The 22,999-nt window shown below is 38.4% G+C and overlaps 1 protein-coding gene across 1 annotated transcript in view; it reads right to left on the minus strand.

Annotated features, from left to right (window-relative positions):
- Nucleotides 1-22,999, minus strand: part of Pkhd1 (PKHD1 ciliary IPT domain containing fibrocystin/polyductin) — a 463,409-nt gene that overhangs the window by 239,073 nt on the left and 201,337 nt on the right. Inside the window, exons 43-46 of the mRNA XM_052192751.1 lie at nucleotides 18,306-18,418; nucleotides 16,907-17,012; nucleotides 14,689-14,823; nucleotides 1,831-1,963 (exon numbers count right to left, since the gene is read on the minus strand). Of these exons, the coding sequence (XP_052048711.1) occupies nucleotides 1,831-1,963; nucleotides 14,689-14,823; nucleotides 16,907-17,012; nucleotides 18,306-18,418 (487 nt within the window). The remainder of the gene's footprint in view (nucleotides 1-1,830; nucleotides 1,964-14,688; nucleotides 14,824-16,906; nucleotides 17,013-18,305; nucleotides 18,419-22,999) is intronic.

The following is a 22,999-nucleotide window of genomic DNA, read 5'->3' on the forward strand; positions in this document are numbered from 1 at the left end:
CACTCTAGTCTCTTAATCTTTCCACTTCCATTCTTTTGTGATAAGCCTGACCTCTTCAGTAATACCTCAGACTGTGAGGCTGATACTTCGATTGCTTACTTTTGAAACCAACATTCTATTTCCATTAGAATAAGTAGTATGAGGAGCACACTTTATAAGTATTAGTTAGCTCCGGGACATACTTCCTGGAGCATTCTCTAATATCACCACCACTGCCAGCCTACATAGCTGTGTCTAGGAAAATGTTTCGATTCATACACTCCCTATCACTGAAGGAGAAAGTACACAGCACCTCATTATATACATACATTGTATGTAATATACATACATTGCCATACCACTGTTAAGTATATTGTAAAGTACAGAAAATAAAGACAAAAAAAATAAGAACAAGATGTGCAAAGATGCAGCATTTTCACTCTGCTTATCAGTGGGTTACATGCAGTGAAACAAGCCATGCATAGAAAATGTGTAAGATATAGTTTGAAATATATATAAAACTTGCCAATACCATGGTATCCTTGCCTCTATAATTTCCTTATGCTGGACATATGTTTCATTTCTCAAGCAAAACCTGATCTATGAAATCTCTTAAGATTTTGCTGATGTTATTTGTAACACTGAGAAGATGTCCTTTTCTTTTATAGCTTTTCTTTACCCTTTGTAACCCTGTAGGAGAATCTACCCTCTAAAATACACCCACCCATCTTCCCTCCAAAGCTGTTCCTGGTCCCTCCAAATCTCATCCATCCCTGGTCATCCCAAAGCTATCCCTGGCCCCTCACTGACTGTGGTTACTTCACCAAGACTGCCTTCATCACTCTTCTGAAATTATATTCTCAGATATTTGTTTCTAAAGAACTGTGTGGTTTTTTCTTTGTTTGTACCCTCTAGTTCCTTATGTGGAACCTGTAATAGACAATTTTTAAACAAATGAAAAGCTTATTCACCCAACAGTATCCAATGATGAGGGTTTTTTCCCCAGTATCTGATGATGAAATCATCGTAGAACTGGAGAACTATGAACTGAAGTATTTTCCATAGGGTGTTTTAATATTCGTATGACTGTTTCAGAATCTTAAACTCAAATCCCCCAATCTGCTGTTCTGCCTACATAGGGGTAAAATAGTAAAGTGGGAACTTGCTGATTATTCATTTAATTAAAAAAAACAAACAATTATCTAAATTGGTGATTCAAACCACAAGAGCATATTTACTTGGATTACTTGATTTGGCTGTTTACAAGGATCAGATCAACTAAATAGTCCCGTGCCTCTTTTCACCTTGGCCCGTGAGTTCTCCAAGGGGTTATTTCTCACCACCTTGTACTGCAGTTAACAAGTCATCAAGAACCACCCTTGTTTTCTTTCCATGCACATCACAGTCTAAGTTGCTGAAAGCATTAAGTACTCTGAATCTTTCAGCAGAGGTGTACACAAGTCAGTTTATGTTTAAGCCTCCATTAGCCATATGATTTCATATATTCATCATACAGGTCAAGGTCCCACTAGGCAGCAGCCTTTCTTCCATGGACAAGTTTAAAAACGGACACACCTCAGGAGAGATGCCGCCACTTTATGAAGTGAAGGGTCTGGCTGAGCCACAGAAAGATAATCACAAAAGGGGATGGTCACTGAAGCACACAGAGGATGGGGCCTCCAGAAGGCATGTCCCAGCCTCCTGAATTCCTCTGTGAAACTTGAACAGTTTTTTTATTGATATAATCTTAAAACTGAAAGAAATGTTGACCCAGAAAGCCTCGGTCGCTATTTGTCATACTCACCTGACCTCTCATCTTGTTTACCATCAGTCCTGTCTGTTCAAACTTACCCTGTCCCTGGGAACAGCCAGAACAGGTTCTGATGGCCACACAGTGGAGATCAAAATTAACAAAAGTCGTGTTAGAAATTGTCAGTTCCCATCTTTTGGGGGTTTTGATCCCAGCTGACATACACAGACTTCCCTTTGAATTTAAAAAAAAAAAAAACACAAAAACAAAACAAAACAAAGTAAGACTACTAGTAATATGAAATGTAGTCGGAATGCACAAGTAAAAATGATTAAAACAAGAAAATTGCAAGCTACACACTGAAATTAATAAGACAAGAGAACGCTTGCTATTTATGTTTATGAAAAGGAACTTATGTCTAGAAAACAGGAAGAAACTATAAGTCTCAAAAATTAAAATACAGACAACTTGCAATCAAGGAAAAAGTTAAGACATATCTCTAAAAGTGAAATGTATCCATGACAATGTGTCACATTTAAAAATGTTTAACATCATATAAAGTAGAAAAATGCAAATAAGTTATATCTATTAGAATTTTGGTTTTTTGTTTGTTTTTTTTTTTAATGACAGTATCAAGGACCTATGAAGATGTCTGTCCACTAAAGTTCATAGGCTGAACATGGAATACACAATAGAATATCTATGATGGGAGCTATATTGGCATCTTCTCATCATTTCTCACATGACACAGCCATTTAATTGATGGACCTTATAGAAATCAGAAGTGACATTGGTATAAGATATTACATAAATTTCTATGCCAAACTGCTTATTATCACCAGATCTAGAAAACAGATCAAATGTTTTCAACAAAGAAATGAACAAAAGAACTATGTTAAATCTGTGTAGTAGCATATAATTCATTAATAATAAGGAATAAAATACTAAATGTAACAAGTTGCATGAATCCCCAAATGCATTTGGCAATGAAATAACCAATCCCCAAAGGATGCATACCATATGATCCCACTCATGCAATTATTGAGCAAGAAGGCATCCAGACAGCGTAGGTTAGTGATGGCTCAGAGTTAGTAGCGAGTAGAGGATGTGGTTACAGAGATGAAGCCTGGGGGAGCAGTAGTTGAGACAATTCTTCTGTATATTGATTATGGTAGTTTTGGTGATGCAAATTTACACATGTGTTGAAATGCAGGAGAGCACATCATAAAGGTTAGCTTCTCTAAAGACTATACAGCAAAAGAATCTTTTTAAAATGTCTAAAATGAAACAGCTCTTTCGAAGATTTTCCCACAAAAACCTCGACAGCAAAGCTCATTCAACTAAGCTGTTGGCTCTGAAGTTTTCCATCAATAAAAATACTGGGACAGTTGAAAACCATTGAAGTTTTCTCAAAAATCTACAATAAGAAAACAACAGAGGCAAACAAACAACAGAAAGAAGCACTCAGTATATGTGGTCAGTATAAAAAAAAAATCAAAGGAAAATGAAAATGTTTATTATCAATAAGATTCTATTCCTAATAAAGAATTGAACACACCACAAATACACAAAGAGGCAGTAGAACTGAAGGCAGGGAAGCAACCAAAGGTTCTTCAGACAGGAATGGCTGCCCCCTGGTTTCTGGATATATCCCACTGTCTGCGCCCAGGGAAAGTATCGTCCCATCCCGGGCACGCACAACACAAAAATAGCAAGCTAGCAATTGAGCAAGCTGTAGAGATAGATACAATCAGGATCTGGGAAGAAGAAACCTTAAAGAAGTGAGGGAACGAAAAGACAGGATGATGAGAACGCATGTCAGATGAAAGCAAAAAGAAAAGTGCAGCTTGGTAGCAAAGAAGGATGGATGTGGGGAAGACAAGAGGGAGACAGATGAGTAATCAGAAAGTGGATTGAAACATCCACAGAGATGCTATGATGAAATTCTGCTTTATACCTTAACTTAAACAGCTAATTTATAAAGGAAAATGTCTGCTGAGGAAAACGTCTTCATGGACACGTGAAGTGAATAATCTATTAGCGGATTCGAGACTATTGTGAAGCACAGGGGGGCAGACAAGCTGGTACTTCCTGGAGCTCTGAATCAGGAAGAACAACTGCAGAGCACTCTCATCTCTGGTGAATGGCTCTAGGGAAACGTGCTTTAAACCTGAATCTCCCCCCTCCACACACACACACACACACACACACAACACACAAAATGAGTAACTTGAGTTACATGAGCTCTGAGTATAAGTTTTAAAGTTCCAAGAGACTATACGGATTTTTCTTAATGAGAAAACTAAGGGAAAAACTCCAACACCAACAATTCTTGTTGCAAACTCAATAAACAGAATTTGATCATGAGAAAATATTTGGTACAGTCATAAAATGGGATAACACACAATGACTAGAATAAATTACTACAGCACAAGAAGACACAAACAAAGATCATGGACATATTGTTGTGCCAAAGAAGCCCCAGAACAATAGAGTTATGTGCTCTGTGACTGGGTTATAGCAAATAACGAAAAGTAGAAAAAAATCAATTCATATTACCAGGAGTCTGAATCATGTTCACCCTTTAGCTAAGGAGACTTGGGTTTAAATCTGAGAATAGAAAGGAATCAGGGTAAGGGAAACTGGTAGTGTTTCTTATCTGGGTGATACACAGTTGATTTGCTTTATATTTAAAAAATCATGATCATTATTGTCACATACATACATATACATATGTGTGCATTATGCACAAATATATAAATACAGCCTGCTAGATTCTTTTTTATTGTTTGTTTGTATGTATTTTTGGTTTCAGGGCTGACCATTGTGTATTGTATAAAAATATAAGAGGGCTTATGCATGGGAAAAGCAAATTTTCTCTCTTCTAGCAGTAAGTAGCTGTCTATAGTCCTTTGTCCAGAGTAAAAACAACTATCAATTTGAGAGCTGAACAGACTATGGGAAAAGTTTGAAGGGAAAAAGGAAAGGGGCAAAGTGATCTACTTCTATTTTAATTAAAAATGTCCTTACTGCATGCTTTCCTTGGTAAATATTTCCATATAACGTTTACTTTCCAATGTAGGGCCAATAGAAAGTGAGAACAGCAGAGGGTGAGAGTCTGAGTAAAGAAAGACAGTAAACAGAGGAGAAATCCCACGAGGAAAAGCTTCTGACCCTTGATGGCTGATGGGACATAGGGAGACGGTTTTCTTCAAGGGTGTGGTCCCTGAGAAACTACCCACATCCCAGTAGATGACCCTACCTCTTGGTACATACAGGAATCACTAAGTGGACTCAATGGATTCAAAAATAAAGATCACATGAAGTTAGGAGAGACTAGTGTGGGAGATAAAGGGAGAGTTGGAGTGTCAGAAGTGTAGTAGATCAAAACATATTATATGTGTGCACCACGAAGACCTTGAGCATTAAGAAAGGAAGAAAAAAAAAAGAAGTTTCCTACTTGAAGTCTGGAATTGCTGAGGTATGGCTTAACATCGCTAATATAATTACAACATCATCACAACCAGCAGGCATGTTAAAAATTTAATCCCAATAGCTAGACTGTCAAAGCATAATGAGTACGTGAGAAATGAGAAAAATATCTTTGAAAAGATGCAACACAGGACAATAGGAATCAAGTGAGAAAGGTGGGGTTGGGGGGAGGAAAACAAAAATAATGATTAAAACCGAAAGCAGAGAATTAGGCGGTAGAAAATGCAAATATGTGGGAGATATCAGCATGGATGGTAATTGAAACCACGAGAGAAAATGGGATTTCTCCCAGCGGGAGCAAGTATATTGAAAAAATAGGGGCCCTGAAACAGAATTTAGAGACACGAGAAAGATGAAAGGTCTAAACTGGGGGAGACAAATCCCCAATGAAAATGAGAAAAAACCCCTTGGGACAATGGAGGAAGAATGAAGCAGGCCCACTGGCAGATGCTAGGAAGTTTAACTCACATTTTTATTATAAACATTTTCAAATGAATGAAAAGTTGAAATTATAGAGAATTTTCTGCTTAGCAAAGATCCAGAATCAACAATTCACACTTTGCCATATTATTCTTGTCGTCGACTTCTTTCCTGCTAAATCGTGTGGAATATATTTGCATACATTATCCTACACCTATACACATAGGAGCATGTTTTGTTTCAGCACATGTCTGAGATAACCATGATGCCATTTTCTCACCTGTAAAAATGGCTGGCTGCTTTAAACAAACACCAGGCTATTCCCAACAGCAGGCAAAAGGCAGCCACCCTGCAGATACTCAGAAGGCAAGGGAGATCATAATTTACATCCAAACCGAGATGTTTCTCAACATGAAAGAGGGTGACGATTACATGGGACACTGAGCAGCAAGCATGAGAAACTGCCTAACCAAACTAAGATGGTGCATGCCCAAGCCTTTCCTCCTGAAGATTACAAGTATTCTATGCATGTGAACACACAGGTAATACAGAGGATAAGAATACAAACAAAAGCACAAATACACTTAATTCTACTCTACTAACAAAACAACATAAGCTCGTATCTGTCTGAGTATATGACTACCTCCCAATAGTTGTATACCATCAATTAAATGTAACTGAGAAGGCCAAATTCTCTAAAAAACAAAACAAAACAAAACAAAAAGCAAAACAAAATAAAACAAACAAAAAACTTAATTCAACACAACCAGCCAAGAACGAAAGACAGAGGCTAAAATCTTATTCCACAGCCATCCCATCATCCTCTTTCCATCTAATAATAATAATAACAACAACAATAATAGTAATAATGATAGTAATAGTAATAATTAATAATAAAGATAACTATGGTTCCAAAATGAACTTTAAAATTTTATGAATTGAAGATTGTCATTTTTTTTATTGTGTCAATCAAAGGATTTCTCAGAACACTCAATCCTGTTTTTTGCATATCTATTTTATTATGTATTCTCAAAAATTACAGGAACACAGTGCCCAGGTAGACAGTAAAATAACTATTGTAATGAAGACAATTAACTTATCTGTCATCCCACATTTATTTATTTATTTTATTTTATTTTATTTATTTATTTATTTGGAAAAACAGCAGCTAAGATTTACCTATTTAACAGAAATTGGGTAATATGGCCCAGTTTGATCAACTGTAATCATCATAGTGCTTAGTACATCTTTAGACTTATTTGAGATTACAGGTCCAATGGTTTTACCACAACAGCATAGGGTAAATGACATTAACCACTCCCCTAGGACAAGGTCTTCATAGAAAATGGCACACCGATGAATACATGTTTCCTACTGAAGCCTCTTCCCATATGTAATCAATAGAACTTGATCATGAGCATGGAGAATCGCAAGCCTGCCCTATCTCTCACACCCAGCATGAATGCAGAGCCAACATTTCTAAAGTCAGTGGATCTTTCCACTTGATTTTACTTGTTAATTCTGTCAGAACAATATCATCATCTAGGTAGCAGTTAGATATAAAATTGAATGGTTTTATTATTTGGATGACTGATCATTATCTAGAATTCTCTAGAACAAACCTGCTCAGGAGTGTTTTTATTAGTAAGCTCTTGGGCTGCCTTCGTTAAAGAGTCTCAAAGGCTGCCAGCTAGACTGTAATTCTAGTAAATAACCTCAAGGGTGTGATTATTTTTTATTGTCTCATGGTAAGTATCCTTTGGTCATAATTTACATCTTAACTTATGTCACTCTTCCACTAATTACGATGTCTAGTTAACATCAATTAAGAGAGTAAAACATTCATTTGCCAAGACAGTTACTCGGCTTAGTGGACATCTTGCATTAGTATATATTTTTTAAGGTCATTTCTGGACTTAGGGTCCATTGACCTGGCAGCATCCCCTCTGGAAATGTTGAAGGCTGGGGAGACAAGTCCTGTTCCAAATCATCAGAACTCTCATGGGAAAGAAAAAACTGCAGAATAAAAAGATGGTTCAAAGGAGACTCAATTAAAAAGCTGAGTGCTAAATAAAGGAAAGTATAACTCAGTAAAAAAATAATTTAAATATGGTTTAAAAGTTTTTTAAGATGCATTGATTGATTGATTGATTGATTGATTGATTGATTATATGAAGTATTCTGTAGCTGTCTTCAGACACTCCAGAAAAAGGTGTCAGATCTCGTTACGTCTGGTTGTGAGCCACCATGTTGTTGCTGGGATTTGAACTCAGAACCTTTGGAAGAGCAGTCAGTGTTCTTAACCACTGAGCCATCTCTCCAGTTCCCCTGCTTAAAATTTTTTAATTTATGATATATCTGTGAGTAATCTCCAATGCAAGTAAAAGAGTCAATTATCATGCGTATCTCTTCTAAATATATTCAAGAACAAACTGGAGTGAATATTCTCCCTATGGACCCCAAGAATCCTTCGAGCCATCTAACAATCTCCAGATTGTTAACAGTGCATTGTCAGGCTGAAATGATCTACAGTCACCTAGCAGACACGGCTCTGAGGATGGCTGGTAGGGACTAGTTAGATTAGGTTACCTGGGCTGGAAAGTTCCACTCTGAATAGGGGACAGAGTCCCGAACTTGGGGAGAACCGAGAAAGCAAGCCGAGAACAGGCAATTTTCCATGGCCCTGCTTCCTGACCTTACATGACATGTGAGCAACAGACTCCTGTTCCTGCTTCTGTGATTTCTCTTGATAAGCAAGCCTTTCAAATCTAGGCCAAAATAGACCCACTCACGTATTAGTCACAGCCACAAGAAAGGTGAGTAATATAAATGTTATTGCTAATATTCTTATTCAGGGAAAAGAAGATGGAAAGTTAACTGAAAGTCTGAAGCCTCAGAGGCCAGGGGTGGTGCTTGGAATCTTAAGGGAAAATGGTCCTGCTAAACCATGGAAGTACCTTTTAATTATACTTGGATGTGTGATGCCTTGAATATGAAGTGTTCTTCATGGGCTTGCATTCTGATACTTGTTCTATAGTGAGTGGCAGCATTTTCCGAGGCTATGCAACCTTGAGGAGCTGAAGGAGACTAGCTTGGTAGAAGTAGGTCATTAGAGAAAGGACTCTGAATACGTACCCAACCCTGGTTCCTATCACACACTTCCTCGTCTGTTATAAGAGGAGAAACATCCATCATAATTTCCAGCCACTGTTTCTTCCCTACCATGAAGGACAGAAGTCCATCAAACTGTGAGCCAAAATATATCTTTCTTCCCTAAGTCATTCGTGTCATATATTTTGGCCATGGCAATGTAAAGAAAACTCAACAAGGTTCCATGGAGTGTACAATGCAGGAGAAAATATCTATAGTCTATGATTTATAATATAGAAACCCATATTTACTGAAGGGCTATACAGGCATATCTGAAATCTTATCACACACATTCCTTTGTCTCAGCCACCAACACTAGAGGCACTCTCTTCCTGGAAACCCATGGGGCAAGCTAGCCAGAGAATGAGGTAGGCATTAACGCTTCTTTCTGTCTTCCATCTGACTTCCATTTCTAACTCATAGTCTCATCCCCAGCCCTAGCAGACCATCTGCAAGAGCCTGTCTCCCCTCTCTTCCTCCACTTCCTGGAGAGTTCACAGATCCTCAAGGCAAACATAGCTTTCTCCCTCCTGTGGATCCTCTCAACCCTGACCTTCTAGCCCATCCTCATTCCTTTCTGTAAGGTCCCCATACCTAGAAACACATTCTATCTGGGACCCCCACAATACCCCCAGTATACACACCTAGCTGGGACATAGAAGCACTCACTACCAGGCAACACACAGCCACCACCATTTCCTAAATTTCAGACAGGCAACCAGAAAACACACCAAACAAAATCTCATCAAAAAATATCAAACTATACAAATCTATATAGCTTGATCCACCCTCTTTATGGTGACATGCTAGATGGGGTAATTAAATGATTAATGAATCTGATAACAAAGCTTAGAACATCATAGAAGAGGGACAGCATGGCTTATACTGTTTACAATCTTGGAGAAATGTAAACTAGAAAATGAAACTAAATCATTAAGGTGGAAAACCATTTGTTTGCTTTCGGTTTGAAGGTAATCTCATTTTGTACTCCAACTTTGTGTCAAATCTCCTGTGTCAACTTCCATATTGCTGGGATTATAGGTGTGGCAGTCAACTTGAATTATTAGGTATAATAATGAATTTGCATACATAAAAATCCTGCATCTGGGGAGTGGTGGAGGCAGCAGCAACAGCAGCAGCGGCTGGTCCAGAGGAAGGGCCATCAGCAGTGGAACCAAGCTGACAGGGTCCAGGTAGACCCTGCACCCAGGACCACTGGCCATTGCTGGCCAGCCAGGCTGCAAGCAGCAGAGGATTTACGGCGCCTTTCAATGCACAGAAGCCACATCAGAACTCTGCCTCCCGCCAGTCAGTTACGAGAGATTGGCCTCCATCTTGGTTCTAGGACGCCAGAGAGATAAGACAGACTGAGGTATGCAAATATAACCTGAGACCGCAGGGGTCTAAGCCCGACGGGCATTGGCCTGCACCCAGGCACTGGGCTGGTGAGGGGGGGGGGGGAGGGCAACAGTGTGCAAACCCAGCCAGGAGGTTGTTTGCCCAGCCGGTGCACACACCTCCGCCATTTTGCCTATGGGAAGCCAGAGCATCCTAGCAGGCAAAACCGGCTAACAGGCATAGCCAGAGACAGACAGACCCCGAGGCTGACATAGCAGGAGTCTAAGATGGTCAGGCCCTGGTCTGCCCCCAGGCCCTGGGCTGCTCAGTGGGCCATCTGTGTGCCAACCCGGCCAGGAGGTTGTTAGCCCAGCAGATCCTGGCCACCTGACAGACCCAATTAACACTCACAGCTGAGGGGAACTTTGCTCAGACATTGACCTGCCAGGCTTTTGCCTAGACTCAGGGCCTGAGCAGCTAGGCTAGCCTTGTGTGCACCAACCCGGTTGAGAGTTCCACTGCCCAGCAGAGTGATCAGCACTCAGAAAAGGTCCTTGCAGCATACACCCTCAGCACTTCCTGAAGGAGCAAACGGACACCATCTGGTTCAGACACAATCTGGGGCAAAGCACACTAGGGCTGCAAGGGCACCCAAGAGGAGGACAGCACATCAGCAATCTGCAACAAGTGAAACCCTGCCATCCAGTGTTGCAGAAATAGCCCTAGAGCCTCTCAGGAGGCTGAAACACCAGCCAGAAACAAGACCAACGAGCTCCAGAGAATGAGATGGCAAAGGGCAAACGCAGGAATGCTAGTAGCAGAAATCTAGGCAATATGGCAGCATCTGAACCAAACTCTCCAACATCAGCAAGTCCTAGTTATGCCAACACACCAGAGAAACAAGATTTGGATTTAAAATCACTGGTCATGCTGCTGCTAGAAGAACACAAAAAGGACATAAATGAATCTCTTAAAGAAATACAGGGGAACATGAATAAGCTAGAAACCCGAATCATGGAAACACAAAAATCACTTAAAGAAATGCAGGAGAATAAGGCCCAAGAAATAGAAGCCAATAAAGAAGAAAGGCAAAAAAAAAAAAAAAACTTAAAGAAATGCAGGAGAACTTGAGGCAACAGGCAGAAGTCATGAAAGAGGAAACGCAAAAAAAATCTCTTAAAGAATTTCAGGAAAACACAAACAAACAAATGATGGAACTGAGCAAAACCATCCAGGATCTAAAAACAGAAGTAGAAACAACTAAGAAATCACAAAGGGAGACAACTTTGGAGATAGAAAACCTTGAGAAGAAATCAGGGGCCATAGATGCAAATATAAACAACAGAATACAAGAGATGGAAGAAAGAATCTCAGATGCTGAAGATACCATAGAAACCATTGACTCAATTGTCAAAGGAAATGCAAAATGCAAAAAGCTTGTATACCAAAACATCCAGGAAATCCAGGATACAATGAGAAGACCAAACCTAAGGATTATAGGTATAGATGAGAGTGAAGATTTACAACTAAAAGGACCAGCAAATATCTTCAGCAAAATTATGGAAGAAAACTTTCCCAACTTATAGAGAGAGATGCCTATGAATATACAAGAAGCCTACAGAACTCCAAACAGACTGGACCTGAGCAGAAATACCTCCTGTCACATGATAATCAAAACCCCAAATGCACTAAACAAAGAAAGAATATTAAAGGCAGTAAGAGAAAAAGGCCAAGTAACATATAAAGGAAGACCTATCATAATCACACCAGACTTCTCACCACAGACCATGAAAGCTAGAAGATCCTGGGCCGATCTCATGCAGACTCTAAGAGAACACAAATGTCAGCCAAGACTACTATACCCAGCAAAACTCTCATTCACCATAGATGGAGAAACCAAGATATTCCATGACAAAACCAAATTTACACAATATCTTTCCACAAACCCAGCTCTGCAAAGAATAATAGGAGGAAAACTCCAATACAAGGAGGGAAACTACACCCTGGAAAAAGCAAGATAGTTACCTTCCTTTATTAAACCCAAAAGAAGATAACCACTCAAATATAAAAAGAACATCAAAAATGACAGGAAGTAATAATCACTATTCCTTAATATCTCTTAACATCAATTGTCTCAATACCCCAATAAAAAGACATAGACTAACAGACTGGATAAGGATCAAGCTAAATGGAGAGAAACTTGAAGCAATCCCACTAAAATCAGGGACTAGACAGGGCTGCCCCCTTTCTCCTTATCTTTTCAATATTGTACTTGAGGTACTAGCTCAGGCAATTCAACAACATAAGGAGGTCAAAGGGATACAAATTGGAAAGGAAGAAGTCAAACTATCATTATTTGCAGATGACATGATAGTCTACCTAAGTGACCCAAGAAACTCCACTAGAGAACTCCTACAGCTGATAAACAACTTCAGCAAAGTGGCGGGTTATAAAATCAACTCAAGCAAATCAGTGGCCTTCCTATACTCAAAGGATAAGCAGGCTGAGAAAGAAATTAGGGAAATGACCCCCTTCACAATAGCCACAAACAGTATAAAGTACCTTGGGGTGAATCTTATCAAACATGTGAAAGATCTGTATGACAAGAACTTCAAGACTGTGAAGAAGGAAATGGAAGAAGACCTCAAAAAATGGGAAAACCTCCCATGCTCATGGATCGGCAGGATCAATATAGTTAAAATGGCCATTTTGCCAAAAGCAATATACAGATTCAATGCAATAGCCATCAAAATCCCAACTCAATTCTTCACAGAGTTAGAAAGAGCAATTCTCAAATTCATCTGGAATAACAAAAAGAACAGGATAGCTAAAACTATTCTCAACAACAAAAGAAATTCTGGGGGAATCAGTATGCCTGACCTCAAGCAATACAACAGAGCAATAGTGTTAAAAACTGCATGGTATTGGTACAGTGACAGGCAGGCAGATCAATGGAACACGATTGAAGATCCAGAAATGAACCCACACACCTATGGCCACTTGACCCTCGACAAAGAGGCTGAAAACATCCAATGGAAAAAAGATAGCCTTTTCAACAAATGGTGCTGCTTCAATTGGAGGTCAGCATGCAGAAGAATGTGAATTGATCCATCCTTGTCTCCTTGTACTAAGCTCAAATCCAAATGGATCAAGGACCTTCACATAAAGCCAGACACTCTGAAGCTAATAGAAGAGAAACTTGGGAAGACCCTTGAGGACATCGGTACAGGGAGAAAGTTTCTGAACAGAACACCAATAGCATATGCTCTAAGATCAAGAATTGACAAACGGGACCTCATAAAATTACAAAGTTTCTATAAGGCAAAGGACACCATCAAAAGGACTAATCGTCAACCAACAAATTGGGAAAAGATCTTCACCAATCCTACATCAGATAGAGGGCTGATATCCAATATATATAAAGAACTCAAGAAGTTAGACTCCAGAAAACCAAATAACCCTATTAAAAATGGGGTACAGAGTTAAACAAAGAATTCTCACCTGAAGAACTTCTGATGGCGGAGAAGCATCTTAAAAAATGCTCAACTTCATTAGTCATTAGGGAAATGCAAATCAAAACAGCCCTGAGATTTCACCTTACACCAGTCAGAATGGCTAAGATTAAAAATTCAGGAGACAGCAGGTGTTGGCAAGGATGTGGAGAAAGAGGAACACTCCTCCACTGCTGGTGGGGTTGCAAATTGGTACAACCACTCTGGAAATCAGTTTGGCGGTTCCTCCAAAAACTGGGCACCTCACTTCCAGAAGATCCTGCTATACCACTCCTGGGCATATACCCAGAGGATTCCCCAGCATGTGATAAGGATACATGTTCTACTATGTTCATAGAAGCCCTGTTTATAATTGCCAGAAGCTGGAAAGGACCCAGGTATCCCTCAACAGAAGAGTGGATGCAAAAAATGTGGTATATCTACACAATGGAGTACTATTCAGCCATTAGAAACAATGAATTCATGAAATTCTTAGGCAAATGGATGGAGCTAGAGAACATCATACTAAGTGAGGTAACCCAGGCTCAAAAGATGAATCATGGTGTGCACTCACTAATAAGTGGATATTAACCTAGAAAACTGGAATACCCAAAACATAATCCACACATCAAATGAGGTATAAGAAGAAAGGAGGAGTGGCCCCTTGTTCTGGAAAGACTCAGTGAAGCAGTATTCGGCAAAACCAGAATGGGGAAGTGGGAAGGGGTGGGTGGGAGGACAGGGGGAGAGAAGGGGGCTTATGGGACTTTCGGGGAGTGGGGGGCTAGAAAAGGGGAAATCATTTGAAATGTAAATAAAAAATATATCGAATAAAAAAACCTGCATCTGAAACAAATAATTCTTCAGATTATTAATAATGTATTATTTACATGGATTCAATACTGCAACTCCACGTACTTGAATTGTATGATTAGTATCATCACTATAACAAATAAAATGCTCTCCTTTTTCTACAAATTTCTATTTTAATTACTCACTAGGTCATCAGGAGGCCAGTATACATGATGAACTCTTGATGGAAAGCCCCAAAACACCTCAGTAACCTACCTTGTGGGTGAAATGACCAAGTAAAAAGCTGTCAGTAATCAGAGTGTTCGCATCACTTTCCAAAATGTCAATTCCAAACTCTCTGCATGCATAAATTTGGAAGTTTTTCAGGTGTAGATTGTTACTTCTAAAAATCTATAAAATAACATCCTAAGTTATGCCAAATATCTAAGGATTGTTTTTTTTCATAGACTTCTTAAATAAAGACCTTTTTAATTATTCATTAAGTATAAATTAGTAAATATGCACACTGGCATATTTACACAGGTTTTGTCTATCAATATTACTACAGACAAAGTAGTAAACAAATCCTTTTGGAAATTACATTCCTCCTATAACAGGCATTACATTAAAAGATCACTGTGAACTGTCCACATATTTCAAACAATCTTACAGTCCCCAAAACTACACGATTCATTCACAAAAGCATAACATTAAGATGTGTTTCACATTTTAAAATGGCATTAGCAGAGCTAGTCAGAAGACTGCAAATATAAACATCCATAATTCAAAATGCCTATAGAGTCCTTGTGTGTGATTCAACATGTGCATACATATTTATGAGAACTTGGGCTAGCACCTCTACAGAGGGATGAAGGAGTAGCAAAGTTTAGTTGGGTTAAAAAGCATCCGACTTTTGTGGAATGGTCTTACTATTCACCTTCCTCTCATATTAACAAGGTGATCTTGAGCGAGGTGATCATGAACTTCCCTAGGCTTGAGGCTCATCGTCTTTAAAATGAGGACCAACAGCTGACCTAATGGTCATCCCTCGTTCATTAAATCATATCACATTTGCATTCACAAATGTTCTAAGGAGGTTCTAATGCATAGACTTCGTAATGCGCCTGCATGTAAACAGTTTGTAAAATAACACATTTTTAAAGACAGATCTATTAGTGTGAAACAGGTAAGACCTGAACTGACTTGACAATGACTACAATCTAGTTACAGGGACACGCAAACACCTTGTTTGCAAACATCTTCAAAAATAGTAACACCAAGCCCTAGCTAGCAAATCTCTGGTTTTAAGTTATACACTAACAAGGTATACCTATGTGATGTATGAGTACAACATTCATTTTTATTATAGGGAGAAATCCTGTATTTATGAGACTTGATGGAAATAATGTTTTTAAACTGTTATTAAATGCAGAAATCGAATAGAGTTTGGTTCAAATCAATAATTCTTATCTATGGGACTTGAGAAAATATTCCCCAGTATATAAAAGTTTAAAAACACTGAATTAAACAAAATATTAAACACAGTCAGTTTTGCTAGCTATCTTAATCATGAATTTTAGACTTTCTTCATTCAAAAAAATGTCTTCCTTTTCCTGAAAACTTGAATGAATTCTTAGCTGTGATTTTTTTTTTATTTTGTTTTAGTCTTTAAATGCTCTATAAACATATTCCTGCATTTGGGCATTCTAGGCTGCAGATTTCTAAATAGCTGAGATTGAATGTATGCAAGTTTCTTTTTGTAGTATTGGTGATCCTGGGTAATTTTAGTTTTTCCTAACAAAGAGCACACAGGCAAAGCTCCCTTTTTAAAAAGTCACTGTGATAAAAACTAAATGAGCAAACATGGATCTATTTAAAAAAAAAAACACACAGAAAATCAAATATATTGATTAAAATAAATGACATCTAGAATTGAAATTGTGTTCTACTGGGGAGCCATGTTTTCCTTAAGACTGAAGCATTCACTATTCAGTCTATTATACTACCAAATACATGTTTGTGTCTGTACACTGCAGTTGGTTGTGTTCCTAATCCATGTATATGGACTGACAAGTCCTTTACTTTCTGATTCTTCATTTATTGGTCATAAGTAGTAACAGGAAGGGAGGTATGTATAAGCCTCAATAACTGACACCTCCTGGCTGCATATGTCCCTAAAACCCTGTTCTCTATAAGGACTCTTAGAGGAACCCACGGAGAAAATGACCTCTGATATAGGATTTATTCATTCAACACTACACACGCACACACACACACACACACACACACACATTCACTCACCTACCTATGATACTTATAATGCCATTGAAACTAATTGTGATAACTAATTACAGCATTCTCTTCCTCAACAAACTGATACCCTTTGGCTAGAGTGATAAATTAATCTACCTCTGGAAACCAAAGACATATGTTATATTTTAACATATATTATATATATATATATATATATATATATATATAATAAAAAACATACCTGGGCACCACCAGCACTCCCCCAAACCATGAAGTTTTGAAACAGGGTGAAGTCAGTATCATTATTCGAAGATGGTTGAAATTTAGGATATACAAAGAGACCATATCTAAAAATCAAAGCCAAGAATGAAAGTAAATTAATCAACATTTTCACTATTGGAATTAAATGAGGAAATTTTTAAAAACTGACACATAGGCATGGAACATCTTTACAAATATATGTGTGGCATTTCAATGCATAACCACATTGTATGGTGTTCAAATTAGGATATGCATGCTTATCTTCTCAAATGTTTACAATTATCTTTTCAAATAGTATAATTATAGTAAGAATAGATAACATCCTTTCTAGTTTTATGTCTATTTTCCAGTTTAAAGTTTGGTTATTCAGAAGGGGATTGTCTCAAATTGTTTGAATGTCTTCTATAGACTATATTTTTATACCTTGTCAGATACCCTCTGTTTTAGGGACTTGAGACAAGTCTCTTATCGCTCAGCACAAGACACAGAGAGTTCCTCCCCCAAGACTGATCTCTCCACTCACCTCCTGGTCTAGGTCCACAAGCCTCCCTCAGGTTCACCATTGCAAGATGCTACCAACGCCTTGGAAATTCAACTTATATTTTCCTTGAATTTTCTTTAGCTACAGAAGGTATACTCTGTCTCTCTGGCTTCTGAAGTGGCTCCTTTCTCCTTTATATCCCATTAAAAAGTGTAATCAACATGTTTAACATAACTCAAAATATGTAGACAACAAAGCATTCCTTGGTGACCATCAGTAGATGAATAAGTAGGGAAATGTCATATATGCTTATGATGAAATATAATTTAGTCTTGAAAATGATAAACCCTTGTTTCTGGTGGAAATGTTGATAAATTCATAAGATATTGTACTGAGTGATATTAGAGCCAGGAATAAAACTAATATCAGAAATCTAATGGATCTAAATTTCAGGAGCAGAGAGTATAAGGTGGTACGAGGGACTATCTGGACGGCAACTGTGCCAAGTAAGTACAAAGAAATAAAGTTTCAAATACACTGTGCAGCATAACACCTATAATTAATATTGCATTGTATACCTAATTATTTCACATTTTTACAATAATTAGTGTATTAATGAAGAGTTTAGGAGGAAAATTTTTGAGGTGATGAGTGTTGGAACAAACCGTAGAGTGGGCTTCAAGGATATATACTTATCTCCAAGCTTATCAAGTTTTCTATGTTAGGTATACAAGGTTCATGGCAAGAACACTCCAATATTGTGGCTATAAACAATATATTGTAGTATTTCCAGATCTCAGACCAATTCTAAGAATCATACACCCTTTGTGCATAAAAGCCACAATCTCTAAATCACAAGCACTGCACACAAAATGTAGGTGAATTTTCCCAGCATTACCTTGTACAAGAATGAGCAGTATTCCAATTGAATGAGAGGAGTGGAGTTTGTAATGATTGGCTGGTCCCAAGGTGGAAAACATATCCATAGCCAGCTGCACAAACTCTGTTGCCCTACAGAATTTAGGGGAGATTTGAAAAATAGTTATATTATGCATGCTAAGGTTGTTATTTAATAAAGGAATTTCATTAGACCTTTCTACTTTCTTGCTCTATTCTTTTCATGTACGGTGGACGCGGTTGTTCCAGATCCCACCACAGGCTCACCCTCTTCCACTACCTCCCAAAGTCCAGACAACCTGGCTACACTAGAAATTGCCCATCTCAATAACTAGCAACCCACTTTAAATCCTTCTTGAATCATGGTGAAAAGGTGCCCTGGTTAGTTTTATGTCAACAAATTAGAGTCATTTTAGAGGGGAGTACTCTCATTTGAGAAAATGGTGCAATGAGATTTGCCTGTAGGCAAGTCAGTAGTGCACTTTCTTGGTTAATGATTGACATGGGTGAGCCCAGTTTCCATGGTGTGGTACCTCCTCTGGAAGGTTGTCCTAGATGGTGTAAGAAAGGAAGCCGAGCAAGCTGTGAGAAGCAAACCAGTAAGCAGCATTCTTCCATGGCCTCTGTTTCAGTTGCTTCCTCTAGGTTCCTACCCTGCTCATATTCCTGCCCTGAATTTCCTCAGTGATGGACTATTGCCTAGAAGTGTAAGCTGAAATAAACTTTTTGCCCCCAGGTGCCTTTTGGTCATGGCATTTTATCCCAGCAAGAGAAACCCTAACTAAGACAGAAGGTTTACTGAGACACCTCATAAGAGGTTAGTCAGTTGGGTAGTCCTTATTGGTTCATACCATGAGATGCAGTAGCTTTCCAAGGTAATAGCCAAGTCTGTAGTCTTCTCGCTTGTTTATCATTAGTTCTAACATCTGTTGGCTGAGTTCAATTCCAAGCTAGATCTCTTCAATACACTTTTGTTCTTCTCAAATTACTAAATTACCTCAATATTTCTTTATAGGGTACACTAAATAATTTAATTTTCTTATGTGTTTTTATGAAAGCTATCTTCTCCATGTATTGCAATTTCCAATTGAATTAGAAATTCAATTCTTATCAAACAGAAGTATAATTAACTTATCTTAAAAAAAAAACTCTATGAAGTATTTACAAGATTTTCATTGCTGTGTAATGCACACTAAGACAGAGCTAAAAAATAATGATTTTCTGAAAAGTCTAATCCTGTGTGTGTTTCTGTATATGTGTGTGTGTTATGTGTCATATGTGTTTGTGTGTGTGTGTTTATATATGTATGTTCATATATATTTAACTTGGCCTACTAAATATTTGCAAAGACTTCTACTTATTACCAAGAACTTAAAATGAGAAGGGACAATATAAAGATTTAAAGTTTAACTGTGGTGGTTTGAGTAAGAACAGCCTCCATAGGATCATATATTCGGATGTTTAGTTCCCAGTGGGTGGACAGTTTTGGAAGGATTTTGAGGCTTCAAAATCTCAGGTCAGACCTGGTTTTGCCCCCTCTTTCTGGCTCCTCCCTTCAAATCAGAATGTAATCTCTCAGCTACTACTCCATTACCCTGCCTAACTGTCTGCTGGCATGTTTCCTGCTATCACAATCATGAACTAAGCCTCTGACGTTGTAGTGAAGGCCCAATCAAATGTTTTCTCTTATGAACTGTCTTGGGCATTGTGTGTCTTCACAGCAATAGAACAGTAACTAAGATAGTCTTGGGAATCCTCACTCCTATGTGGCAGAACCAAGGAACATTTAGAGATGGGGGTGTGAGGGAGCCTATCTTCTTGACCCATGGATTTTCTTGCCATAGTACACTCACTTCCTGCTTCACTCATTCCTATAAATGACTGTTCATTGTTGAACTCTGAAATTGCAATCAAATTCTCACTGTAGGAAGCAAAATAAATGGAATACTGGCTGTTTAGTGAGTGTTTCTATTTGTTCTGTCCTAAACTGTACCTGCGTCCTCCCAGTGGTACATCTCATAGCAGCAGCAATCCTTTCTCCACTATTACGAAGATAAAATGTGGATCAAAACATACTGTTGGTAAGAATGTGGGGTGGAACCACCAGTCTATCATAGCCTGGCACAGACTGTACATTTTCATATGTTGAGGTGTCCTATAACAAAAATCTCTAAGCAGATTAGTGGTTGCCTGGAGGTAAGAAGGCAGCGGGAGGGGGTGACAAGTATGAGCTCTATAGGGGGATGATGAAAATGTTCTGATTTGCTATGAAGATGGTTCTTCAGCTCTATGAATCCAACCAAGCTGCTTTGCTGTATGCTTTAATTAAATCTACCATAATAGAATAAGTTCTATCTTTATAAACACTTTCCTTCTGAGATTTCGGAGCTCTCTTCAGAGCCCCTGTGGTACTCAACCCATGTCACTGGTAGGTATTCCTTATTTTCTTTAGGTTGAATAAGACTGATTTATCTGATGGCTTCAAGTCACTCTACAGCAACATTTCTATTGACGCTTATTATGAAATTAAAGCATAATTTGAGGTCTTATTAAGCATTGAGCCAGGGTGACACACTGATACCTGACGTGTATCAGCATTTTATGCAAAAGGTGGAGCTTCAAGATCCTATTCTTTGGATATGTCCCATGTTCCACAAAACATACACACAAAGCCCATGGGAGTGAAAGAATTCTCCTTCCTCAGAGGGCGTCAGTCTGTTGAAGTGCCAATCAGGGCCCGATTTTCCCTGAGTCTGAAAGGCTGACCACAGGCCATGGTCAGGGAGCTAACACATGCTGACACAGTCATCTTGCTGTTTACTTAGCTTAATTTGGTATTTATCATAGGCCCCAAAACCTCTTTAACCTGACTATTTGTAAATAGTCTTTCCCTGGTTTTCCACAGTTACAGAACGTTTTCTTCCCAAGTGAACTTGTTGGCCTGTTCTCTCTTTGCTAAGGTTCATTATTTGAGATTCCAAATAGTGGTTCTATTTCCTGAGGTCATTTACAATTCTAGTCTCATTTCTCTTACCACACAGTATTCAGAAAATGCCACTTATGAGTATCTATTTTTTGTGGTTTATGAAGTTGAATTGCTGTTCAAGAGGCCACAGGAGTTCAGGAACTTTGAGCCTTCTCTCAGATCATTGATTTTAGGGTATCACAATCTAGAGAATACAGACCAAGGATAATTTTGTGAAATGTGTGGAAATATCTGGAAACAGTTTTTATTGTACTTCACTGGGCAGAGGAAAGTGTCATTAATATATGAATGAATGATATGTAGAGGAAACCTACAACTATCCACCCCAAAAGACGATAGTGGAGAAAGCCTACTTAATAGCCTACCAGGTCTTATCAAAGTAATTCACATCTGCTTCCAACTATCCTTTATTGGTGGAATCCCATATTTTTATCCTAAATATGAAAATGCAACTAATTATAATGAGGACTGCTTTAGCAGTCTTTACATGGAATATATTTGTCTTTTCAAAACAATCAACTCTGGCACTAAGCACTCAAAGAGAAAATATTACCTAGCTATTTCAGTCCTGTGCTTTTAAAAAAGGAAACACTGATAATTCTCAACCTCAGAAAGGATCCTTATCTCTCAGTAGGTGAAAATGAATGCTCAATATATCTGTCCAAAACAGTGACACACCATAGTGTTTATTCCAAATTGGGAATATAAAAGGAAACTTTTGTCAGCAAATAGCATATAGATAGATGCCCATCTTCCAGACCATCTAGTGACTACCTCTACACATGTAAGACCAAACCTCCAACCCAAGCCATGATCCACAAGTATCTAATAACTGAGGGTCATACAAAAAAGCTCTAGGGCAGGAAGATGGTATGATTAGTAGAGTTCTTCCATGCAAGCATGAGGACAGGAGTTCAGATGCCCAGATTCAATGCAAAAAGCTTTACATGGACCTTCATACTGTTTGTATTCCTAGTGCTGAAAGCAGAGTCAAGAGGTTCATTTTGGTTTGTCGGCCAAGTATCAACTGAATGGGTGTCCAAAATCAGTGATATACCCTACAATGGTAAGTAACACATAGAGCCAGAAAGTTGACTTGAGTTTCACCTCTGGAGCACACATGGTAGAAGAAATATAAACAATTTCTATAGGTTGTCTTCTCAATTTTACTTATGGGTCATAGCACATGCAGGTGTGCACACATGTATGCATGTGCATGCACAAACTCACACAATAAATACATTGTAATATTTCAAAAAATAGTTGGATATCTATCTACTAAGGAAGACATATGACATCAAGGTTTGGTTTATACACACACAGACACACATGCACACATACACACATGCACACATATGCCTATACAAATGTATGTATTACATAAATGTTATATTAAATGAGGAAAAACTGAAAGCATTTCCTCTAAGATTAGGAATGAGACAAGGTGTCATTCTCTCCATCCCTTTTCATATAGTACACACACACACATACACACACACATACACACACATACATACATGCTGATCTCTCTTAAATACCTACCTTTCCTGCAAGTACACAAATAATAAGAATGCACACCAGAGGGTAACAATGCCACTCTCAGTTGACCACATACATCAGTTTTATTACCAATGAATGCCAGCTCATCACTAAGACTTCCTGAGAAGGAGGAATGTTTTGAAAGTCGAGAAAGACATTCCATATATCCC

This window comes from Apodemus sylvaticus, chromosome 9 (assembly GCF_947179515.1).
Source record: "Apodemus sylvaticus chromosome 9, mApoSyl1.1, whole genome shotgun sequence".
Lineage (NCBI taxonomy): Eukaryota > Metazoa > Chordata > Mammalia > Rodentia > Muridae > Apodemus > Apodemus sylvaticus.